At 48.3% G+C, this 23,624-nt stretch overlaps 1 protein-coding gene across 8 annotated transcripts in view; it reads right to left on the reverse strand.

Moving 5' to 3' along the window:
• The window catches only part of LOC147015269 (high affinity cAMP-specific and IBMX-insensitive 3',5'-cyclic phosphodiesterase 8B-like), a 214,295-nt gene that overhangs the window by 4,564 nt on the left and 186,107 nt on the right, over window positions 1–23,624 (reverse strand). For all 8 annotated transcript variants that reach the window (XM_085849851.1, XM_085849853.1, XM_085849854.1 and 5 more), the window contains 2 exons: window positions 17,000–17,170; window positions 53–182 (listed from right to left, as the gene is read on the reverse strand). In XM_085849851.1, coding sequence (XP_085705977.1) covers window positions 53–182; window positions 17,000–17,170 — 301 coding nt within the window. The remainder of the gene's footprint in view (window positions 1–52; window positions 183–16,999; window positions 17,171–23,624) is intronic.

The raw sequence follows: 23,624 nt of genomic DNA on the forward strand, positions 1-23,624 counted from the left end.
TCATGATCAATAGTTTGGCAAATAAAGTAGCAATTCAAGTGCGAGCTCTCACCATCCCAGGTATCAAACATGTTGGTGATGAAGTAATCGATGAAGGAAATTTGGGACTTGGGTATGCTGCAGGTGTTTCGGTCAAAAACAGGCATGACAACAGGAAGGCCACTCTGTTTCTCCTGTTCTGTCTGGCATGACACACAGCACACTGCATTATTTGTGGTTCTCCTCTCTACTCATCTAAGTGTAAAGCATACAATCATATGCACATCCATGTAAGAATAGTTACCTCCGCCGGATTTGCAAAATTACATTTTTAACGTAAAACCACCTGTATCACCCCACCAATCTTGCATCGTGATGCGTACCTACTTCATTTATAAAAAAAAAACCCCGTTGCTCCACTGAAGGCTTAAAGCCTGAAAGGATGGCTTTGATTTACTTCTCATGGTGGTTTCCACACATTTATCAACCTTCAGTCGATAAAACCTGTTATTCAATATATCTGCTGATGCAGACCTACGCTCGCCTTGACAAAGTCTTCTGCTTCTGCTGTAACAGAGTGCCGATGCTGCTGAGGTCGTTTATTGGCAAGTTACACTGGGTGGTTTGTCATTGCTTTCACAGCAGGAGTTAAGACAGGAATTTGCAAATTTTCATGGTGCCGCCGATAGTTCGCCTACTCTTCGCGAAGGACACCGTGGGATCTTCAAAGTCCACCAACTAATGCCGGCAGACTGGACGCCAGTATTAAACTCCATCTGAGGGATGGCAAACACATTGATGAACCACCTTACCTGTGAAACACCGGGATGACAGTTTATAGCTGGGTCGAGATTCAATACCAGGCAAGACAGCTTCGACTTAGAGGCAACTGTGCATACCTCCAGGCCATCATGCCAGCCATTACGAAAGTCTCGCACTGATAATATATACATATATATATATATATATATATATATATATATATATATATATATATATATATATATATATATATATATATATATATATATATATATATATATATATATATATATATATATATATATATATATATATATATATATATATACAGGGTGAGTCAAAAGTAGCGCCCAATTTCTGTTTTTTCGGCTGTCAGATTATTTCTGGGAAGTCATGTTGTTAATAATTGTCTTGCAGATTATTAATTTTCGTAATTTATTTATTTTTTATTTTGTTTTGCAGGTTATTGCTGCGAGTTTGGAAAGTTACTTAATTTGCACCAAATTGAGCTTAATGGCACAATTAACAGACACAATTGTGTCTACTGGGCTGCGAATAACCCAAGAGTGACAGTTGAGAAGGAGGTAAATTTACCTGGAGTGACAGTTTGGGCAGCCATATCTCCATTAGGGATAATTGGACCCTTTTTCTTTGAGGGATCTGTCACTGCAGAAATTTACCTGGATATGCTGCAAAATTTCTTTTGGCCCAGGATACAAGATCAGGACTGTTGTTTCCAGCATGATGGAGCTCCACCTCATTATGGACATTATGTTTGCCAGTGGCTTGATGAAAACTTTCCCAGAAAGTTTCCCGTCGCGGTCCGATCGAGTGGCCGGCACGCTCCCCAGACCTTACACCTCCAAATTTCTTTCTTTGGGGGCTCATGAAAGACCTTGTTTATCGTGAAAAGCCTCGTACCATTCAGGAATTGAAGGCTCAAAACACTGCAAAGTTTGAGGAAATTGACATCGAACTCTGTAGAAGTGTGTGCCACTCTGTGCCTGCTCGGCTGCAATTGTGCATCGATCACGAGGGAGGGCACTTTGAAAATTGCAAGTAATACAGCTTGGTACAGTTCCGTAATAATTTTCTCTTGAATAAATGGTTAGATAAACATTTCATTCATTTATTTCTACCTTCTTGTACATTGTAATACAAATGGCAAACAAACAATCAACTGACAGAAATCGGGCGCTACTTCTGACTCACCCTGCATATATATTGTTGTGGTTGACGAAATTCACAAACCACCATTCAGGTCCCTTAGGTGAGATATCTCGGTAAGTATATGTGTAGTTCGGCCCAAACCCGTTGTCTAGAGGGAATAAATGTCATTCATGCGGGCTGCGACTCTTCAGGATAGCCGTTTTTCTTTTACTATCTTTATTTTGGACCAGCCGCCATTATTACCACCACCAACCACGTCTCAACAGCCATCACAACAACAACCACCAACCACAACGCGGCCATCACAACAACAACCACCAACCACAACGCCGCTTCACCACAACCGCCACGACCTTTACCGTCACAACTCGCCACCATCGCATCACCGTCATCAAAAACGACTCACGCCCACTTTTGTTCCGTCCAATCGGTGAGCGAGGGGCGGTTTGGCCCCGCCTCCAGGGCGTTGGAGGTCGGTCGCGATATGCAAATTCATGGATCAAAAAGCATTCACGCCCACTTTTCCTCGGGCCAATGGGGAGCCAGCAAGAGAGGTGAAGGGTCGGAGGCAGAGGGTCAAGGGTAAAAGAGCGAAGCCACGGGGCTTATAAAAACGACTGCGTTCTTCAGTCGAGTTCAGTTCAGTTGGAAGTTGAGTGAGAGTCCAGTTGGAAGTTAAGTAAGAGTTGAGTTGGAAGTTGAGTTGAGTGTGCGGAGTTCAAGAGAGTCGTCGGTGGAGCTGGAAAGAAGTGGTACTAGTCGGAGCTGTGGAGAGGTGACAGCGGCGAAGGCGGACGAGGGGGTGCTCGCGTCGGTGCCGGGAGCTGCACACCAGAGAGGCCAGCAACGCAACCGAGGTGGAGGAGGAGACGCTCGCCGCGGGACCCGAGACAGGGTGAAATCCTCCTTTCCCCGAGCATCAGCAACCCCCTCCTGTTTTCCCCCCGCGCTGAGACAGTGCGACAAAGGGGGCCCCCTTCCCACCCCCTACCAGACACTGTCCGCGAGGCCCGCGGAGATGAGGCACCACCGCCACTTCGCGTCTCATCATCAGACGGGTAGGCCCGACACGGTCTCGGCCCCAGGCCCGCCTACCCCCTCATCCTGGAGGGTGGTTCTCTTTTCTTTTGCTTTGGGAATGTGTGTTGTCGGCGCCGTCTGTGAAGTAAAATTGTTTAAGTGTTGCCGTGTGCCCGGTAGTCGGATAGATCTGCATTGTTGCATTTGCTTTTTTGTGTAATATTGCATTGTCTTCTTCTTTTACATGTGCTTTTGGTGGAATTGTATATGTGTGCTTTCCATTCGTCGCGAAATAAATGTGCTTATTGTTGAACTGTTTTCCCGCTTCGCTTCGTCATTTCTTTCATTGAATCCCCATCTTGCTTCACGTAAAGGGTTGGTCGTGGGCTAAGACGCCCGATAATTAATCGAACCGTCGAGGCCGACGAATAACACCGCTCGGTTATCCCGATAGTACGGAACGGGTCGCTTAAGTGGCCCGTGTCCGAAGTCGACCTGCGGCGAGGTGCGATCGCCCGGTCTACCCTCCGTGTGGGTACTTAGGTAGGTCGAATTTGGCGAGCAACCCTATCCCACGCGGGGGCCGATTGGCACGATCGCGGTGAGACCGAAAGGTCCACCCGTGACTGGTTCCCGGCGTTAGTCCGAGAGGGTCACAACTGGATTGTCGTCCGGTGGGCGACGTGCCGCGATTCGAGTTACGTGGCCGTCAGCACGCTGGCGGGCGCGAATCCGCAACACTGGTGTCAGGTCGTGCGATATAAACTCATCGCCCTCCTCGCGGCACTGGTATCGGAGAACGGGAAAACGGGCTCTCCTGTCTCCAGCTAAATTCACGGGAATCGGTCCAGGGGTGAGAGGAGCGACCCCCGATTCCCTCCAAATTACAAGCGAGCTAAATTAACCCTTTAAGAGAAGCAAGATGGCGTCTCAAGGCGAGCGGGAGCCGGGGGTATTAGAAATGGATGTAGAATGTGTAGAATCCATGGCTCAGGATGAAACCCCCGTGCAGGAAATGTTGGTTGTACAGGAAAACGAACTCGTCCAACTGAACCCAGAGCCCGAAATGGGTGCGGCAGCGGCCGCGGTGTATGACACCTCCCCTCCCCCTCTCCACCAAAACCCTTCCCCGACCCCTGCCGAAACGGCTCACCCAAGCGCACCCGACATGGCCCAGCTATTCACCATGCTGGCACAAATGAATGCGGAAATGACAGCGAAGATGAATGCGAACATGAACAAGCAAATGGACGAAGTGAAAACGAGGATGGATGCGAATACACAACAAATAAATGCGGAAATGAAAAACGAAATAAAAAGCATGAACGAAAAGATCGATGCGAATACACAGCAAATGAAGGAAGAAACGAAAAAGCTGCGGGGTGAGACGCAGAACATGGGCCGATGCCTGCAGGCGGGCATGAAGGCCGTGACCAGGGAGATAAAAATGGCGACTCCACGTGTGGGAGCGAACGAGCTGGGAGGGGGTGCAACGGCTGTCGGGCCCGCGGTGGAGGCGGGTGAAAAAATAATTCGGGGGACGTGTTGGGCGAGGGTCGTGACGATGACCGAAAGGGAAAAATTAAATGGGGAGACCAAAACGTGTGAGACGAGACAGGAGGTGATGACAACGGAAATAATAGTTGAGACAAGGGAGGTAAAGGGTGAAGAGGTGACTGAGTTGGCAGTGACGGTAGCCAGGAAGGGAACGATAGAGGGAAGATTGCACGATGAAGACGGGGTAAGTGACGCACACACACACGGAGGTAGTGGAGGATAATGGGGGTGAGCTGGTGGACTGGGTGGAGGCCCAGTGCGAGCAGCGGGATAGCCTCCTCCAGGAACGAGGGGAGGGAGTATGCCCCCTTGAGGCGAGTCACGACCAGGTGAGTTCGGTCGTGCTTTGCGAGTTCGAGGGGAGGAGTGCTGCGAACGGGTGCACGGAGAGCTTGGGGGGTATAGAGGCCCCGGAGACCCTTGTGGGGACACAAATCCCCAGTGTGGTTGTCCCTGTGTGTGTGATGCAAGGTGTGAGTGCGTCCCCGTGTGTGGAAGCGACCCCGTGTGTGAGTGGTGTGGTGGCGATGGTGCCAGAGTACGTGCTTCCCAGCACGCCCAGTGTGGATGAGGCACCGTGTGTGGAAGAGGCCGTGTGTGTGGATGAAACGGCCAGTGTGGATGAGGCACCGTGGGTGAGTGCCCCCGCGTATGTGGGTGAGGCACCGTGTGTGAGTGAGGCACGGTGTGTGGATGAGGCACCGCGGTTGAGTGCCCCCGCGTGTATGAGTGAAGCACCGCGGTTGAGTGCCCCCGCGTGTATGAGTGAGGCACCGCGGGTGAGTGCTCCCGCGTGTGTGAGTGAGGGACGGTGTGTGGATGAAACACCGCGGTTGAGTGCCCCCGCGTGTGTGAGTGAGGCACGGTGTGTGGATGAGGAACCGCGAGTGAATGGAGCACCACGTGTGAGTAAGTATGGCACGAGTGAGTGAAAGGCCGCGAGTGCGTGGAGCCACGTGTGCGAGGGAGGTAGCATGCGTGAGTGAACGGCCGAGTGCAAGGGAGACCGTGTGTGTGAGAGAGCGGTATGTGAGGGAGATGTCGGTTGGCATGCGGGAGCACGCAGCCGCGTCTCCCGGTGTGAATGTAATGGAATTGAGTGTGAGCGTCGTAACACGCAGGTGTGTGTGGGTCGAATGGCGACGACGGCGACAGAGGAACGAAAGCCGAGTAGCGGCTGTAGTTGTTTCGGGGACCGTGCCGGGTTCACCCAGCAGTGAGCACGAGGTCCGTGCTGTGCAACGCACGAGGCCACCACGTGCTCGCTTGCGAGAGTGAAGTCCCGGTCCGGAAACGCACGCGGTGGATTTGCCGATCCCGCGGACGGACAAAGTTTAGGCAGGTAAATGGATTTGGACCGGACGGGTTCTCCACGCGGGCGTGTGTGGTAAGCCCCAACGGGCAAAGCACATGTGTTCGCGTGGGGAACCCCTCGAGACGTGGGGCTTGTGTTTTTTTTATGCGCACGGTGACGTCATGGCTGCACGTGGGGTTGGAATCCGGCAGGAAGGGTATCCCTGCCGGATGGTACCGTCCAAGGAGGGACGAGGAACACGTGCAGCTGCATGACGTCACGGGCAGGTGCAAAGTGCGCGAGCTCTGAGTTTCCGCGCTCGTGCTGCGCATGTAGGAAGTAAAAAAAAAAAAAAAAGCAAGCCTCACTTTCGGGTGTACAGGATTCCTGGGCAAGGGGTGGAAGACCCCCTTACCAGGGCACAGGATGGAAACTAGTTAGGGGGAAGGGTTAGCTTAGTTAGACCGACTTCATGGGGCAGGGGTAAGTCCTCATGGAGTCCGTGGAATGGATTAGGTAGAGGGATTTGGTGAGCTTTCGGTTGGGAAATAAAATGATTTATTTGAGACAGTGACAGACTAGTGAATGTGTAGTGGGGACGTAGTTTAGCTACGTAGTGTTAAATGGAACGTGCTATAGTTTAAGGGACGACGTGGGAGCACGAGTTAGTTAGGGGAGGTAGTTAGAAGGATGGCAGAGTTCAGTGGTGTGTGTGTTGAAGAGTTGTTGGTGAGTTATGAGGTGAAGACATGCTGAGTGAGTGAGGCCAGCGGGTCTGTGTGTGTGGAGTGAATGGGGAATGCATGGTGCGATGAGTGATTGGGGGGAGGAGTGACTCCCGCCCAAGGGACCCCGGGGTCAGAGTAAAGTGAGTTAGCTGGGTTAGTCAAATTGAAAAATGGAGGTCGTTTTGTTGTTGGTGGGTGTGTAGGCTCGAAACCCGTTTGGAGGGGTGCAGGAGCCCTGTTGACGGGCTTGGGAGCGTGGCTGCGAAAGGTGAGTATCGCTGAGTGGGTACCCCGGGCACCAGGCTAGTCGGCCGTAGTAGGCCAAGGGCCCATGGGGGGCCGGGATAGCGTAGTGGGCACGGGTGCGCCTGCTTGGTGCGGGGGCCCGGGGCGCCATTAGCCGCGTGGGCAGTGTTGTGGGCACGGGTGACCCTCGGAAAGGGGCCTGGGAAGCCAGCCTGCCACGTGTGCGTTTCAGGGGAGGTGCCATGGGGGGCACTCCCCGGTGTTAGGGAGCTGGTAGGCTCGGAGGCAGTGTAGTGCCCGGGGTGCCATAGCGGGAGAATCGGCAGAGGGTCGTGCCTGCCAAAGGGAGCCACGTGTCCCAGCCATGAGACCGTGTGAGGGCACGGAGAGAAAATTGGGGGGCGAGGCCCGAAATTGTGAGGACACCAACACAGGCGACGGGAATCTGGGTTGTTAGAACCAATAGTTTAAGCGAGAGGCGCTTGTTGAAAGCCCCGGGGTAGTTTAACAGTTAAATGGTTAGGATAGATTAGGAGATGTACCCCTCCGCACCATCCATCCCCTCGCTGTCGTTGTGGGCCGCTGGACCCACTTTGGTTATAGATCGCTGAAGTCTGGGGAGGCCATTCTGAGGCTTGAATTGGGCCTCGACACAGGACGTTAGCTCTCCCTTATTCCCCTCCGGGAAGGGAACGTAGGGGTGGGGAGTAGGCTAGGTGACAGGATAGGTTAGCCAAACAAGGACAGTAAAGGGGGTTAGGGGACGATTTATAGTGGGGATGTAAAAAAAAATAAAATAAAAAAAAGTAAAAATAAAAAAAAATAAGTTGGGGCTAAATTGGGGTTTGAAAAATTAAGGGAGTGGGTATGTACAGTGACAGGCAAAGGCGATAGGTGGGAGGGAGACAGGTAGGTAGGTCCGAGCCCGCCTTCCAAGTGGCCAGCACCACCGCACTCCCTCCACCAACCTCCACGGAACGGCAAAGGCTGGCCAACTTCATCGGCAGCTGTTGTTTTGCTGCGAGGCCTGTGCCGGCTGGATCGTCTGCAGCTGCTGTGCTGCAAGGCCTGTGCCGGCCCACTTCATCTGCCGGCTGGCTGTTTTTCTTCAAGGCCTGTGCCGGCCAGTTCATCTGCCGGCTGTGTTTGCCTGCAGCGGCCTTCTTCTGCGGGCTGTGTTTGCCTGCTGCCTTTGCCATGCCATGCCCACTGCCCCTGCTCACCAGCCCCCGTTCAATTTTTGCTTTGCCCCACCCCCCTGTTCATTGCCATGTGCGCCAGGATCAAGGCAACAGTTTGCAAGCTGCAAGAACTGCCCTGTTGGCAGCTACAACACGGGCCTGCAGTGGCGGCCCGTGCACCGTGTTTGCGTCCATCCATTCATCCATCCATTCGTTGTGTTCATTGCGTGTGCCACTTGAGCTGGCACGGAGACTGCATTTGTGCAGCCCATGCACCGTTGTGGTTCACTGCGTTCAGTTCAAACCATTCATCCATCCATCCGTTGTGTTCATTGCGTGTGCCACTTGAGCTGGCACGGAGACTACGTTTGTGCAGCCCATGCACCGTTGTGGTTCACTGCGTTCAGTTCAAAAGGGAAGGCCTTGGACTGCGTGTGAGCAGCCGGCCACGTTCCCTGTCACCTGCATTGTTTGAGCCAGAGACTGCATGCGGGCAGCCTGGCTCCCTGCTAACTGCTTTCTTTTTGCAGAGTTCATTGATCCTGGGCCATGGTTTAGTGTAAAATTTGTAAATTAAGGTTAAGATGTACTGTAAATATGAGTGCGCCCCCGGCATGTCTGTCTTAGCGCCGGCAATTTTATTTAAGTCGTCCGTGTGAGTGAGTTTATTTAGGTAGTTACTCAGCCCTTAGGTTATTTATTTTGGGGACACGAATACCATGAATGTCGCAGTCAGGGATCCGTAGGTAAAATGTACTAGGGGAAAACTACACATGATGGCACACGAAAATTTGACGACTCGGGCCGAGTCTGTAAAAAGGGGAGGGGGTAGTGTTGTGGTTGACGAAATTCACAAACCACCATTCAGGTCCCTTAGGTGAGATATCTCGGTAAGTATATGTGTAGTTAGGCCCAAACCCGTTGTCTAGAGGGAATAAATGTCATTCATGCGGGCTGCGACTCTTCAGGATAGCCGTTTTTCTTTTACTATCTTTATTTTGGACCAGCCGCCATTATTACCACCACCAACCACGTCTCAACAGCCATCACAACAACAACCACCAACCACAACGCGGCCATCACAACAACAACCACCAACCACAACGCCGCTTCACCACAACCGCCACGACCTTTACCGTCACAACTCGCCACCATCGCATCACCGTCATCTCGCGCCACTCGTGGGCACCGATGCTGGACTCGTGCGGGGCGCGCACCGAGCAGCGTGTTCAAAAACATCACGGACTTTCCGCAGAAAAACGGATCAAAAACGACTCACGCCCACTTTTGTTCCGTCCAATCGGTGAGCGAGGGGGGGTTTGGCCCCGCCTCCAGGGCGTTGGAGGGCGGTCGCTATATGCAAATTCATGGATCAAAAAGCATTCACGCCCACTTTTCCTCGGGCCAATGGGGAGCCAGCAAGAGAGGTGAAGGGTCGGAGGCAGAGGGTCAAGGGTAAAAGAGCGAAGCCACGGGGCTTATAAAAACGACTGCGTTCGTCAGTCGAGTTCAGTTCAGTTGGAAGTTGAGTGAGAGTCCAGTTGGAAGTTAAGTAAGAGTTGAGTTGGAAGTTGAGTTGAGTGTGCGGAGTTCAAGAGAGTCGTCGGTGGAGCTGGAAAGAAGTGGTACTAGTCGGAGCTGTGGAGAGGTGACAGCGGCGAAGGCGGACGAGGGGGTGCTCGCGTCGGTGCCGGGAGCTGCACACCAGAGAGGCCAGCAACGCGACCGAGGTGGAGGAGGAGACGCTCGCCGCGGGACCCGAGACAGGGTGAAATCCTCCTTTCCCCGAGCATCAGCAACCCCCTCCTGTTTTCCCCCCACGCTGAGACAGTGCGACAAAGGGGGCCCCCTTCCCACCCCCTACCAGACACTGTCCGCGAGGCCCGCGGAGTTGAGGCACCACCGCCACTTTGCGTCTCATCAGACGGGTAGGCCCGACACGGTCTCGGCCCCAGGCCCGCCTACCCCCTCATCCTGGAGGGTGGTTCTCTTTTCTTTTGCTTTGGGAATGTGTGTTGTCGGCGCCGTCTGTGAAGTAAAATTGTACAAGTGTTGCCGTGTGCCCGGTAGTCGGATAGATCTGCATTGTTGCATTTGCTTTTTGTGTAATATTGCATTGTCTTCTTCTTTTACATGTGCTTTTGGTGGAATTGTATATGTGTGCTTTCCGTTCGTCGCGAAATAAATGTGCTTATTGTTGAACTGTTTTCCCGCTTCGCTTCGTCATTTCTTTCATTGAATCCCCATCTTGCTTCACGTAAAGGGTTGGTCGTGGGCTAAGACGCCCGATAATTAATCGAACCGTCGAGGCCGACGAATAACACCGCTCGGTTATCCCGATAGTACGGAACGGGTCGCTTAAGTGGCCCGTGTCCGAAGTCGACCTGCGGCGAGGTGCGATCGCCCGGTCTACCCTCCATGTGGGTACTTAGGTAGGTCGAATTTGGCGAGCAACCCTATCCCACTCGGGGGCCGATTGGCATGATCGCGGTGAGACCGAAAGGTCCACCCGTGACTGGTTCCCGGCGTTAGTCCGAGAGGGTCACGACTGGATTGTCCGTCCGGTGGGCGACGTGCCGCGATTCGAGTTACGTGGCCGTCCGCACGTCGGCGGGCGCGAATCCGCAACAATATATATACATATATATATATATATATATATATATATATATATATATATATATATATATATATATATATATATAATATATATATAAAATATATAAATATATATATAAAAAATATATATATATACATATATATATATATATATATACATATCTATATATATCTATATATATATATATATATATATATATATATATATATATATATATATATATATATATATATATATATATATATAGTTACGGCTGTGGAAATTCGCATTACACCATGAAGGGCCCGTAGGTGAGATATTTCGAAGTACATGTGTAATTAGCCCCAAATCCGTTGTCTCGAGGGAATTTATGTGATTCATTCGGGCTGCGACGCTCTGAGATAGCCGTTTTTCTGTTCTATCTTTATTTTGAACCAACCACGTCTCAACCGCCATCACACAACAACCACCTTAACCACCACGCCAGCCATCGTCACCAACTACAACCACGCTCCAACCCTCAGACAACAACAACAACAACAACGCCAACAGACACGACCTTTACCTTCACAACTCAATCCCGCAAACATCGCATCACCGTCATTCCCAAACAGCACCATAACCATCAAACCACCACCGATAAACCCTCCACCACCCTCACCTCTCTCCTTCTACGGCCATTCCCGCACCACCTGTGAACACTGAGCGTCGGGCTGTCTTGGGCTCGTTCAGCGATACGCACCGAGCCGTGAGCGCAAATAGCGGCCTTTCCGAGGGAGAATTCGGATCAGGAATGCTACACGCCCACTTCTGATCCGTCCAATTAGCAAGCGCGGAGTGGCTTGGCCCCGCCTCCAGGCGCATGTGTGAAATCGATGTATGCAAATTCTAGGATCAGGGGAGGTTCACGCCCACTTTTCCTCCGTCCAATTGGCAAGCGTGGCTCCACCCCCGAGGTCATCCTGATCCGGATATTTGCATATTGTTTTCTCCTGCCGGCCTATAAAATGGCGAGCGCAAGGCAAATCGTGGCAGAGTGTGGCAGTAGCAGTGTGTGTCGGCAGGGCAGAGTGAGGCAAAGTCATCAGTGTGGCATCGAGTTGGGTTCTGCAGTCGGCTGAGGAGTTGCGGGAAGAGGCAAAGGAGCTCGGGTCTGAGGCGAGAAGGACGGCGGTCGGCGACGAGGTCACGGTGTGAGATCGCTCATCGCGGGACCCAAGCCAGCCAGCCATTCTCCTCCCCCAGGGCATCAACAATTCCCACTTTCCCCCGTGCTGAGATAGTGCAAAAAGGGGGCCCCGTTCCCACCCCACTCCAAACGTCATGCCAACGAAACCCGCCAAGGAGCAAGGAGTCGGGGCACAGCCACGCGGCCACATCTGCGGCTCGTCTGCCAACGCGTCACGAGGACGCGGGTAGGACCCCCCCCCCCCCGGTCTCGCGGACCTGGCCGCTCCTCCAGGTCACGCGCACATATTGGCCTCCAGGCCTGTCTGCCCCCTTGTCTATGAGGGTGGCTTCTTTCCTTTGCTTTTGAGTAAATGTGTGTTGGCGCCATCTGTAAAGTAGAACTGTATAAGTGTTGCCGTGTGTGCGCGTAGTCGGTAGTAACTCTGCGTCATTGTTTCTTTTGTTTTAACTGCTATATGTGCATTTTGACTGTTTGGCTGGATATGTGTGATTTCCGTGTGTCGCGTAATAAATGTGCATTGTGTGAACTGTTTTGCCGTTTCGCTTCGTCTTTTCTTTATTGACCGTCCATCCTGCTTCACGTAAAGGGTTCGTAGTGGGCTTAATACGCCCGGTAATTAATCTGAACCGTCCAGGTCGGCGATAACACCGCTCGGTTATTCCGATAGCACGGAACGGGCCGCCCAAGCGGCCCGTGTCCGGAATCGACCTGCGGCGAGGTGCGATCGCCCGGTCGACCATTCGCGCAGGTACTTAGGTAGATCGAATTTGGTAAGCGACCCTATCCTGCGCGGGTGGGCAATTGGCACGGTCGTGGTGGGGTTAAACCCCCACCCGTGACTATCTCCCGGCGTTGTTCCGAGAGGGTCACGATAGAATTGTCCGTTCCGGTGGGCGAGGCGGCCGCCATTCGAGTCGAGCGGCCGATCGCACGCCGGCGGGCACGAATTCGCAACAATATATATGTATATGTATATATATATATATATATATATATATATATATATATATATATATATATATATATATATATATATATATATATATATATATATAATATAGACAAATAAATATATAATATATATACCGTATTTATTCTAATAGAAGCCCCCCTTATAAAAAAGACCCCCCCCCTTTGAGAAAATTTTAATGTTTCAAGGGTGTCTCTAATAATAGCCCCCCTCCCCCCTCCCCCGTCACCCGGTGTGAAACAATTGAGACAGCTGTAGCCTGTAGAGGGAGCCTGGCCCGCCGGGCCAGGCCGGGACCCGGCTTTGTTGACAGGTGTGTTTGACGGCGGTCAAGTCAGTGTGGTGTGGTATTCTGCATAATTTATACCCCTCTACCTTGACAATACTTGTATCTTCATAATAAAACAAATATATAAATAAATAAAAAATTGTATGTTTGTAGATTGTCTCTAATAAAGGCCCCCTCCCCTCCTTGACCAAACTGGTATTCTAATAAACGCCCAGGGCTTATATTAAAATAAATACTGTATATATATATATATATATATATATATATATATATATATATATATATATATATATATACATACATACATGCATACATACATACACATATACTAATAAATGAGTGGTGTGTGTGTGTGTGTGTGTCCTCCATCACACCTAAAATCATGAAACCTAGCAGCCTGAAACTTTGCAGGCATACTCATGGAACTTCAAAGAAGTGCATGAATGAAAATTTGGTGTCTGGGATAATTAAAACACCACTTTTGAAGATAATTAACGGCCTTATTTAATTATATCCTTTATCAGGTGCAACCTTGGTCACCTCGCTCTTTGGGGTCTTAAGGCGACTCCTGGGTAACCTCACTGGGGGTCTGAAACCGCCATGTTTTTTGGCCAACTAAACCATGCCTTGACTTTGAACAGGCTGCAACGATTTCTTAATGATAAAGTTTTTTTTTCTTCACTTTCCTCACTCATATTATTGAATGCCTGTTCATCAGAGCTATGAATCGCTGTTTTCATCACTTCGGCAAGTGGGATGAACCTAACTTTCTCTGTGATTGCTTGTTTCAGCTCAAAGAGGCTTCTGGGGTTATCTTTGTACACATTATCTTTGAGATATCCCTAAAGATAGAAAAATCTATTGGGCTCAGATCAGGGGAATGTGGAGACCCCTCGATGCTGAAGCATCGCCCACCCATTCTCTCACCAAAGTGGTTTCACCCACTCACAACACTCACTTGTAGTGTGAGGGGTTGCCCCATCCTGCAGAAACCATTGCTCTTCTCTTTGAAAGCTTCTCCTGCAACCAAGAGCCTTCCAGAACTCATTCAGCACTTTGGATGTAGCACTCAGAGTTGATGGTCAGAGCATTACCAAACTCATCTTCAAACCAAAATGGTCAATGATGCCATGCTTGCTCATTGAATTCCAGGTCATGCACTTTATTAAATGTAAGGGTCTCTAGCGAACCTCATCAGGTGGTACTGTGCCCCAGTCGACATTGTTCCCCAAGTTGACTTTGCCATTAAGCAAAGAGTGAGCCTCGTCAGCGAACCAAATATCATTGACAAAACCATGCTCCTCCTGAATATCTTCCACAAACCACCAAGCCATTTCAAGATGCTTGTTTTTGTCTGGGTCAGTGAGTTTGTGTCTGGCTTGTATTCTTTGTGGATTAAGTTTCATCTCATCATGGAGAATCCTCCTGAGACTTGACACTGCCAGTCCAAGTTATTGACTGCGGTGATGAAGCGACTTTTTATGGACTGTGTCCAGCTGACTGTTGGACCCTCTCAATGACCTCAGGAGTTCTCAGCAAAGGGTGCCCAGAATGAGTTGCTCCGTCTGTTGATTTTGAGTTTAAGTTGTGCACAATTCCTTGCTCTCAAAATTTCTTCGTTCATTTGAATATTCTCTCTTTGCATGGGGAGTCTCTGCAGACAAAAGCTTGTCTTGAACATTATTGGAGTTTGGATGAAGGATTACATTTTGATGTAGGATTCTGCAGAAAAAGCTTTTTCTGCATTTGTCCAGGGAATTTTTCCAACAGGACCTCAGCTACATTACATGACCAAAAGTATGCAGGCACCCTTTTTAATTAGTGGATTCGGCTATTTCTGTCACACCCATTGCTGACAGGTATATAAAATCAAGCACACAGCTATGCAATGTCTTTTGACAAAAATTTGCAGTAGAATGGGCCATACTGAAGAGTTCATTGACTTTCAAAGTGGTACCGTCATAGGATGCCACCTTTCCAACAAGACAGTTCCTTAAATTTCTGCCCTGCTAGAGCTGCCCCAGTCAATTGTAAGTGTTGTTATTGTGAAGTGGAAACATCTAAGAGCAACAACAGCTCAGTCATGAAGTGGTAGGCCACACAAGCCAACAGAACGGGACAGCCGAGTACTGAAGCACGTAGCACAGAAAAAGCATCTGTCATTTGCAGGACTCACTAATGTGTTCCAAAATTACTCTGGAAGCAATGTCAGCACAAGCACTGTTCGTGGAGAGCTTCATGAAATGGGTTTCCAAGGCCGATCAGCCACACACAAGCCCCAGATCACCATGTGCAATTCCAAGCGTCGGCTGAAGTGGTGTAAAGCTCACCGCCATTAGAATCTGGAGCAGTGGAAACGCGTTCTCTGGAGTGATGATGAATCACGCTTCACCATCTGGCAGTCTGACGGAAGAATCTGGGTTTGGCATATGCTAGCAGAACACTACCTGCCTGAATGCATAGTGCCAACTGTAACGTTTGGAGGAGGAATAATGGTCTGGGGCTGTTTTTCATGGTTCCGGCTCGGCCCCTTCGTTCCAGTGAAGGGAAATCTTAACGCAACAGCATACAATGACTTTCTAGACGATTCTACGCTTCCAACTTTGTTGCAACAGTTTGGGGAAGGCTCTTTCCTATTTCAGCATGACAATGCCCCCGTGCACAAAGCGAGGTCCATACAGAAATGGTTTGGCGAGATCGGTCTGGAAGAACTTGATTAGCTTGCACAGAGTCCTGACATCAACCCCATTGAACACCTTTGGGATGAATTGGAATGACCACTGCGAGCCAGATCTAATCGCCCAACATCAGTGCATGACCTCACCAATGCTCTTGTGGCTGAATGGAAGCAAATCCCCGCAGTAATGTTCCAACATCCAGTGGAAAGCCTTCCCAGAAGAGTGGAGGCTGTTCGAGCAGCAAAGGGTGGGGGCGGGGGGGACCAACTACATATTAATGCTCATGATTTTGGAATGAGATTTTGGACGAGCAGGTGTCCACATGCTTTTAGCCATGTAGTGTATCATTATCTGAAATTAGAGAGGAAAAAAAATCAGGAAAAACTAGAGAATTCATGGAACACCTTACCCACGCAGTCTTGAGAAAAAGGACATGGGAAGGATCTTTCAAACTCGTGCTTTGTATTTCCGAGCATGATCTATATTTCCTACAAGCTGACATTTTGTTTGAATCTCGATATTCCCCAATGCTGAGGGCTGAGTGGCAAGTTTGATTGGTCAAGATGGTGTAATCTTTTAGCTAAGTGCACTGTACTGCTAAACTGGAGGTTTGTGAAATTTCCATGAAGGCGTTTTATATTCTGTATTGTTCTAGTATGTAGTTCTAGTGGTTTTAAAGGCTGTAGAATTTTTTTTCTGGAAGTTTACTGCTGATGCATGAATTTTTACACCACCTTATTTAAAATGTTAGTTTAGTTCTTCGTGCCTGTTGTTTGTGTCCTTTATGACATCCTCAAAAACAGTAAGTTTCCTGTTTGGGATGATTTTCAATTTTGTTTCACTGCCAGACAAGCAGACAGACTTCGTGTTCTTCAGTATGATATTCAAAATATAAAATTAAATTGAAATTAAGTTGTTCCGAGATCATAAACTGATGTATGTAGACAGACAGACAATGTGAACAGATTGTTTAAACCTGCTTTTTGTTTCGCACATGAGTAGTAATAAATGTATGGTGAATAAAATGGAGTGTTTGGTTTTTTTATGGCACACCAGGTATAATATACAATTATGAATTTGGACTGCAGGTGGTAACTACGTTGCTTATAGATTCAGTTGCTTGGCCTCATGATACATTGAAGTGTACAAATTTTCAACAGTACAATGGCTTTTCTGAGAAAAATGAGAAATGCAGGCAGAAGCCCAATAAGAAATGGATCAATGTGAGTGCATGTACGGTTGAATGGAAGAACGACAATTGCAATCATTGTGATTGCAAAGGAAGGCAGTGGCAGCAAAAAGCTTGCAAAGCGTACAAAACATGTCGGTCGTACCTGGGCAAAGTACTCTTCTGAAATGCGCCCAGCCCACTCTATGCAGAGTGCCAGTGGTCGGCAAGGGTTGCAGATGTCTGCACACTTGATAAGCATCCGGCGAATGAGCAGACGCTGTTCAGGAGACCTTACAGGATTGCTTGTGTTCTCGTCGTCTTTGCTGTCATCACTCTACCGCAAATGGTATAACATGCAAACACATGAGCGGCAACAAAAGGCGCATGATATTAAAACAATAACAGCAACAGAAGACATAATACTGAAACAGCACCACCTGTATGATAGATAACAAGAAATAAGAACAATAGTAATAGAGGAAAACATATGTTATGGGATCATCCATTGTAGCAAGCAAAAGTAGCTCCCAAACTGAACATCAATTATTTAAATAAATAATCTATTTAAAATGGCATTTTATTTAAATAATGTCTTTAGTACTGCACCAAGTCTCTGAAATTGTAGTTATCCTTCCTCCCCGGTATTCCGTGCCGAATGGATGGGTCATTTGATTTGGCAATTCAACCAAGTGAATTGTGCTGAGCAACTCGGCCAAGCGGCGATGATAATAACTATTATAATTACAATGACAATGGCAATAACCGTACAGTATCACTCGCAGCCTTCCTGGAATCCTGATGTGACTTCTACTTTGATGTAGTGGGAAGACTTGTGTGTCCCAGTGATCTGGAGAGCTATGCTGATGGGAGCATTAGCTCCTAGTAGGTTTAACCAAGCCAGGGAGGTCAAAGGATAGGAGTCAGACGAAGAGTGGTCACACAAATAAGAGAATGAGGTTATTTATTTTTTCTAGCAACTTATCTAGTGGATGGCACCACAAACATAATATCCAGAGATGCCAACTTTTGGAAATCAGAATTAGGGAGGATTTTCAACTGACACCAAATAATGTGCGCGAAGCGCACATCTCGAGCGCGGAGCACTCGACCCTTGCGGCTGGGTCCAGGGCCCGCCTTAGGGCCCTGGAAGCTCTGGGGTTCTAGACGCTCTCTAGTGCCCTCTGAGCCCTATTTTGGAGCATTTAACATGTTAAGAATTCCCACTTTTTGAACAAAAAAAGGGGAAAATTGTGCACTTTTTAATGTTACATGTATGTTAATATTAGTAAGTTAGGGGACAATCAAAGATTAACAAAAAGCACAAAAGAAGCAATATTTTTCTTACCTTACTGGCTGGTACTACTGCTGCTTGCTTTTTCCATGGCAGCTTTGCTGAGGACAGCTGTGTGGCTCTTTAGCCCTTCTGATTATGTCTTTGCTGTATTCTCTCTGGTAGCAAGGGTGCTATGAGCTAGTTTTTCAATTAAGAGAGCTTCCAGGGTTTTGACACTCAAATTGGGACGAAATTCAGTATGATTCTTCCGTACAAGACTGAGTGCCCGCTCACATGATGCGTCTGAATGAGGAATGACCAAGATTCCCTTCATCACTTTGCTCAAATTAGGATACTTCTTGGCACCAGTGCAGGGATCTGTGAGCTGTGAAATCCGATGCCACTGCTCATCCACTCTCACTGTCTCAGTAGCAATTGTAGCTATGGAGGCGTCTGCCTGGTAGTGAGCGACCACTCTCAAGACTGTTCTATGTCACTATCACCGCCACTGAACAGACAGGGGAATTTCTGATGAAAACTCAACACAGTCAAACCCCACTTCTGGTGTAGCTTAACATCCAGCACCTAAGCATGCTTGGCTAATTCATCATCTAGCGGCCAGGTTTTGAAGATGTAATTGCAGGCTTTCACATAATATGAGCGAACTGCACTGAAGAAACCTTGGATGTCTGACCCACTCAGAGTGAAGGTGGATTTCTTGAGACTCCTTTGTTCCCTTATATACAGTTTGGCACGTTCCCAATCATGAGGTCCTCATCATTCTTCTGATGATTTCTGTCAGAGAAGGGTACATTTACCAGAGGAACCGATGACACCGATGGTTTCAAAAACCGTACGAAGATATCTTTCAGAAGACCATTCAATTCTCCGTGCAGGAGATGAATACAGGGTCTGTCTCTTTGGAGCAGAAGATTCCCTTCTCAAAAAGCTTGTTAGCATATCGAAGGAAGAAACAATAGAGTTTTGTTTGTGGAGACAAGAACATCCTGTTGACACGTTTTTCTCTAGATTCCTGCACAGTGTTTGAGGAAGATGCGCTTTAGTTGTAGAACTCGTAGTACACTTAGCCGCAGGGCGATCACACTTTTGCGTTTACTGCCAGCAGAAGAGGTCAGACTCGTAGTACCAGATCCAATTTTACGTTTGAGGAGAGAGCTTGAGGTAGGTGCAGCCAAGGAAGAAGACCTCCGATTCGAAGGTTTTGCTGAGCTTCTATCAAGTGATTTGGCAAAAGCAGAACTTAACTTGGGTCCTTTCTTTGCCTGTAGATGGGACTATCACAGTCTTTCTTCGACTCTGAAGGGATCTGCTTTGTAGATGAACGTGATGAAGGGCCGGTGATGCTACCTGCTCTCAGCATTGGTTTTGGTGCTGTCCCTGCTGTCTTCTTCGCAGCAGATACTGCAGTGGTAGTGGTGATTGCTGCTCCACTAGTGCTTGATCCTGCAGTGCCAGTACTGGCAGTAGATACAGTGCCGTCCTTCTTGCTCGTTGTTAGAGTCTTGGCTACAGTTGGTTGCATTTTTCTTCGTACTTCTTCTTTGAAGAAGAGGCGAAGTGGCTCCCACTGTTCAATCAGCCTGTTCCTAGGCACTGACCAAGGGACAGCCACCTTGTTGCGACATGCTTCAGAATCTTGTGTGTCGGGGCATCACAGAGTTCTTGCAGTGCTTTCACTCCTTTGACGCTGCTTACTTTTGTCCAAGTAGTAGTAAATATCGATGAGAAAGTCATCTAATTCAATGGGGAAGGCCTGAGCCGCCTTCTTGGTTGCATTGTGCATCATATGGGAAGGGCATCCCATGATGCAGCACTCTGGATTTTGTTTGTGGATATACAGCGACTCCTTTGTGCTTGCCCACCATGACAGAGGCATTATCAGCACAAAAGGAAACACAATTTCCCCACGGAATTTTCCTGTCACTGAACTCATGATCAAGCAGTTTGAAAATGTTTTCTCCAGTGGAATCTGTTTGCACGCAGGCAAACTTAGCAAACCTTGCTTCACAATCCCAGCACTGTTGTCATAGTACGAAATCAGGACAGGATATAGCTGGGCCTCACCACTGTCATTGCTACCATCTGTAGCTAGGCTAAATGGAGCTAGTCTAGCAATATCGGCAATAGATGAAGCAGTAACATTTGACAACTCACCAATTACACTGGTCAACAACAAATTTGTTGTCTGCATTTTTTAAGCTGATTTAGGACGAATCTGATGCGCTGAATCCAAAACTCACATTAGTTTTGTTCAATCAGGTCAAGTTTTTGAGATATGGCCACATGTCGTTTTTTACATTTTTGTTCACATGTACGCATGTGTGGAGCATTTTAGAAGAAGTTGGTGGGGTAAAATGTCATGTCAAATAATTGTTTTAATTGGAAATAATTATTTTAATGACAAGAAGTATTCAGGTACCAGATAGTTCTAGGTGATTATGTCGAAAAGGGATCAGTTTGAAGTCATAAAACCTCAAAATCTTCCAAAAATTGGTGAGGCAAAGCATAAAGTTCGTGGATCAAAACTAAAGTTAATGGGGCAGATTTTGTAATAATGTGATACAAAAAAGTTGTATTTCTTGAAATAACGAACTCTGAAGAATGTACAATACCTACATGCGCCAATTTATGACATGCGCTCTGCTCAAGCTTGGAGTGCCACAGTACGAACCCAAAGATTGGAGACTGTTCATTGACAGCAGCAAGCGATCACTGAAATGTGTTCTGCTACACAACGGCAACCAGTTTGCCTCTGTACCCATCGCTCACTCGACTACACTGAAGGAGAAGTATGAAGCGGTGAAGTACGTGCTGGAGAAAATTGGTTATGATCAGCATAAGTGGTTTATTTGTGTTGACCTGAAGATGGTGAACTTTTTGTTGGGACAACAGTCTGGCTTCACCAAGTACCCATGTTTTCTGTGCATGTGGATAGTAGGGACCGTGCTCAGCATTACACGAAGAAGGACTGGCCTGTGCGGGAGGAATTGGTGCCATGCAAAGAAAGGAACGTCATCAACGACCCTCTGGTGGACAGAGACAGAATACTCTTCCCACCGCTGCACATCAAGCTCGGCTTAATCAAGCAGTTCACCAAGGCTCTGGACAAAGATGGTGACTGCTTCACCTTACTTGTGCCAGGCTTTTCCAGGATTGACCATGGAGAAGTTGAAAGCTGGCATCTTTGATGGTTCTCAGATCCGTCAGCTCATCAGAGATCCAGAGTTCAAAAACTCAATGAACGAAGTGGAACTGGAAGCGTGGAAGACATTTGTTTTGGTAGTGAAGAACTTTCTTGGCAACAATAAGGCCAGAAACTACGCAGAACTTGTCAACAACATGCTGACTGCTTTCAGAAACCTGGGCTGCAACATGAGCATCAAGATGCACTACCTATTTTCACATATGAACCGGTTTCCTGAGAACCTGGGTTCAATGAGTGACGAGCAGGGAGAGAGATTCCATCAGGACATGAAGGAGATGGAGACCAGGTATCAGGGTCGCTGGGACGCAGTCATGATGGCTGACTACTGTTGGAATCTGAAGAGAGACCTCCCTGCCGCTGAACATTCCAGGAGTTCGAAGAAACGGAAGTTCAAGCCCTGAAGTTTGAACAGTGGTGACGCAACATGCAATTTACTTGTACTTACCTTTATCAATGCCCACCATTCAGATGACAGTAATCGATGTTTCTATCATGTAATCAATAAATGTTGTTGGCAAAACATTTTTTTCTTAAAAACATGTTTAGGATGATATCTACCTCAGGAGTATCTACCCTCAGGAGAGCCAGAAAACAACATCTTTCTCATCTCAAGTCTGAACTCTCAAACCTCTCTCCCTCCTCAAAATCCTGGTGGCGTTTAATCAAATCTGTTTCTGGTGTATGTTCCCCTCCATCCCCTCCCTTACCTCAAACTGCTGATTCCACACGTGATAAAGCTGAATGTCTAAACTCGGTGTTTGCAGCTAAATCTTGTGTCCCAAACCCATCACTATCTCTACCCACTTTACCCAGTCGCACCCAACTGTCCCTGACTCTGTATCCTTTCTCCTGACAAGGTGGAGAGCTTGCTTTCAAACCTCGAGTCAGATTCTGCAACCGGTCCAGACGGCATCAGCCCACGTGTCCTCAAAGCCTGCTCTTCTGCTCTTGCTCACCCTCTCTCTGTTCTATTCACCCTCTCATTTTCCTGTTGTCATCTGCCATCTGCTTGGAAATCTGCTAACATCACTGCCCTGCATAAAAAGGTGCAAAAACAGATCCCTGTAACTACAGACCAATCAGCCTTCTCCCAATCATCAGCAAGGTTATGGAATCCATCATTGCTTCAGACATGAAATCCTTCCTCTTCTCCAATGGCTTGATTTCCAATCATCAATTTGGTTTCAGACCAGGTCACTCTACCCTGGATATGCTGCTACTGCTCTCCCATCAATGGATGGAGGTCCTCAATGCCAGACAGGAAACTGAGCCGTATCCCTGGACATGTCACGTGCTTTTGGCACAGTCGGGCCCCCTGCCCTACTCACCAAACTCTCTTCCCATGGTATTCAAGGCCATCTCCACTCATGGCTCGCAGACTTCCTCTCCTGTCGCAGTCAACGTGTGGCCCTAAATGGAGTTCTTTCATCCCCTCTTCCTGTGCAGGCTGGAGTTCCTCAAGGTAGCGTTCTGGGCCCTGTTCTTTTCTGGTTTTCATCAATGATCTCTCGGACTCTCTGGAAAATCCTCTATTTCTCTTTCCCCATCACTCCACCCTCTGCCCTACCATCTGTCATCCCTCAGACCGCAAGCAGCAGCTTCTTCCCTCACTCCAGATCTGCATAAAATCACAAACTCCTCCAACACCTCCAACATCTCTTTCAATCCACACAAATCTCACACTCTCACTATCTCTCTCCCAAACCACCACTTACAAAACCCCCCATCCACTTTCTCAACAATCCTCTGGAAGAAGTCTTTTCTTTCAAGCTTCTGGGTCTCACTATCTGCCATGACCTTTCCTGGGAAAGTCACATTTCCAACCTTGCCTCAAAAGCCAGTCGCCGTCTGGGAATCCTCCGTCGTGCAAAGTCCTTCCTCGCCCCTCTTGTGCTCCTGACCAGTTACAAAGCTTTTGTCCGTAGCCTGATGGAGTACTGCTCTCCCCTCTGGGCTGGTGCTCCTGCCTCCCACCTTTCTCGACTTCACGCTGGCGAAACCAGGGCTTTTAAGATCATTGGCATCTCCCGCAATGAAGCTGAGTCTTTGGGCCTCTCACTCAATCACCGCAGGTTGGTCGGTGGTCTTTCTGTCTTCTACCGACTCCTTCTCCAGCCTTGCCCCCTGCTCTCTCTGCGATTTGTCCCAACCACATTTCCACAGGGCGCTCAAGGTCCGCCAACAACCCCTTCTGGTAAAACTACCAAAATCACGAATCACTGCTCATCTTCACTCTTTCATTCCTCTTTTTCCCGCCTTTGGAATAAACTTCCTCACTCTATTCTTTCC

The sequence above is a fragment of the Eptatretus burgeri genome, chromosome 12 (genome assembly GCF_056783735.1).
Source record: "Eptatretus burgeri isolate ZD-2024b chromosome 12, Ebu_testis_v1, whole genome shotgun sequence".
Taxonomy (NCBI): domain Eukaryota; kingdom Metazoa; phylum Chordata; class Myxini; order Myxiniformes; family Myxinidae; genus Eptatretus; species Eptatretus burgeri.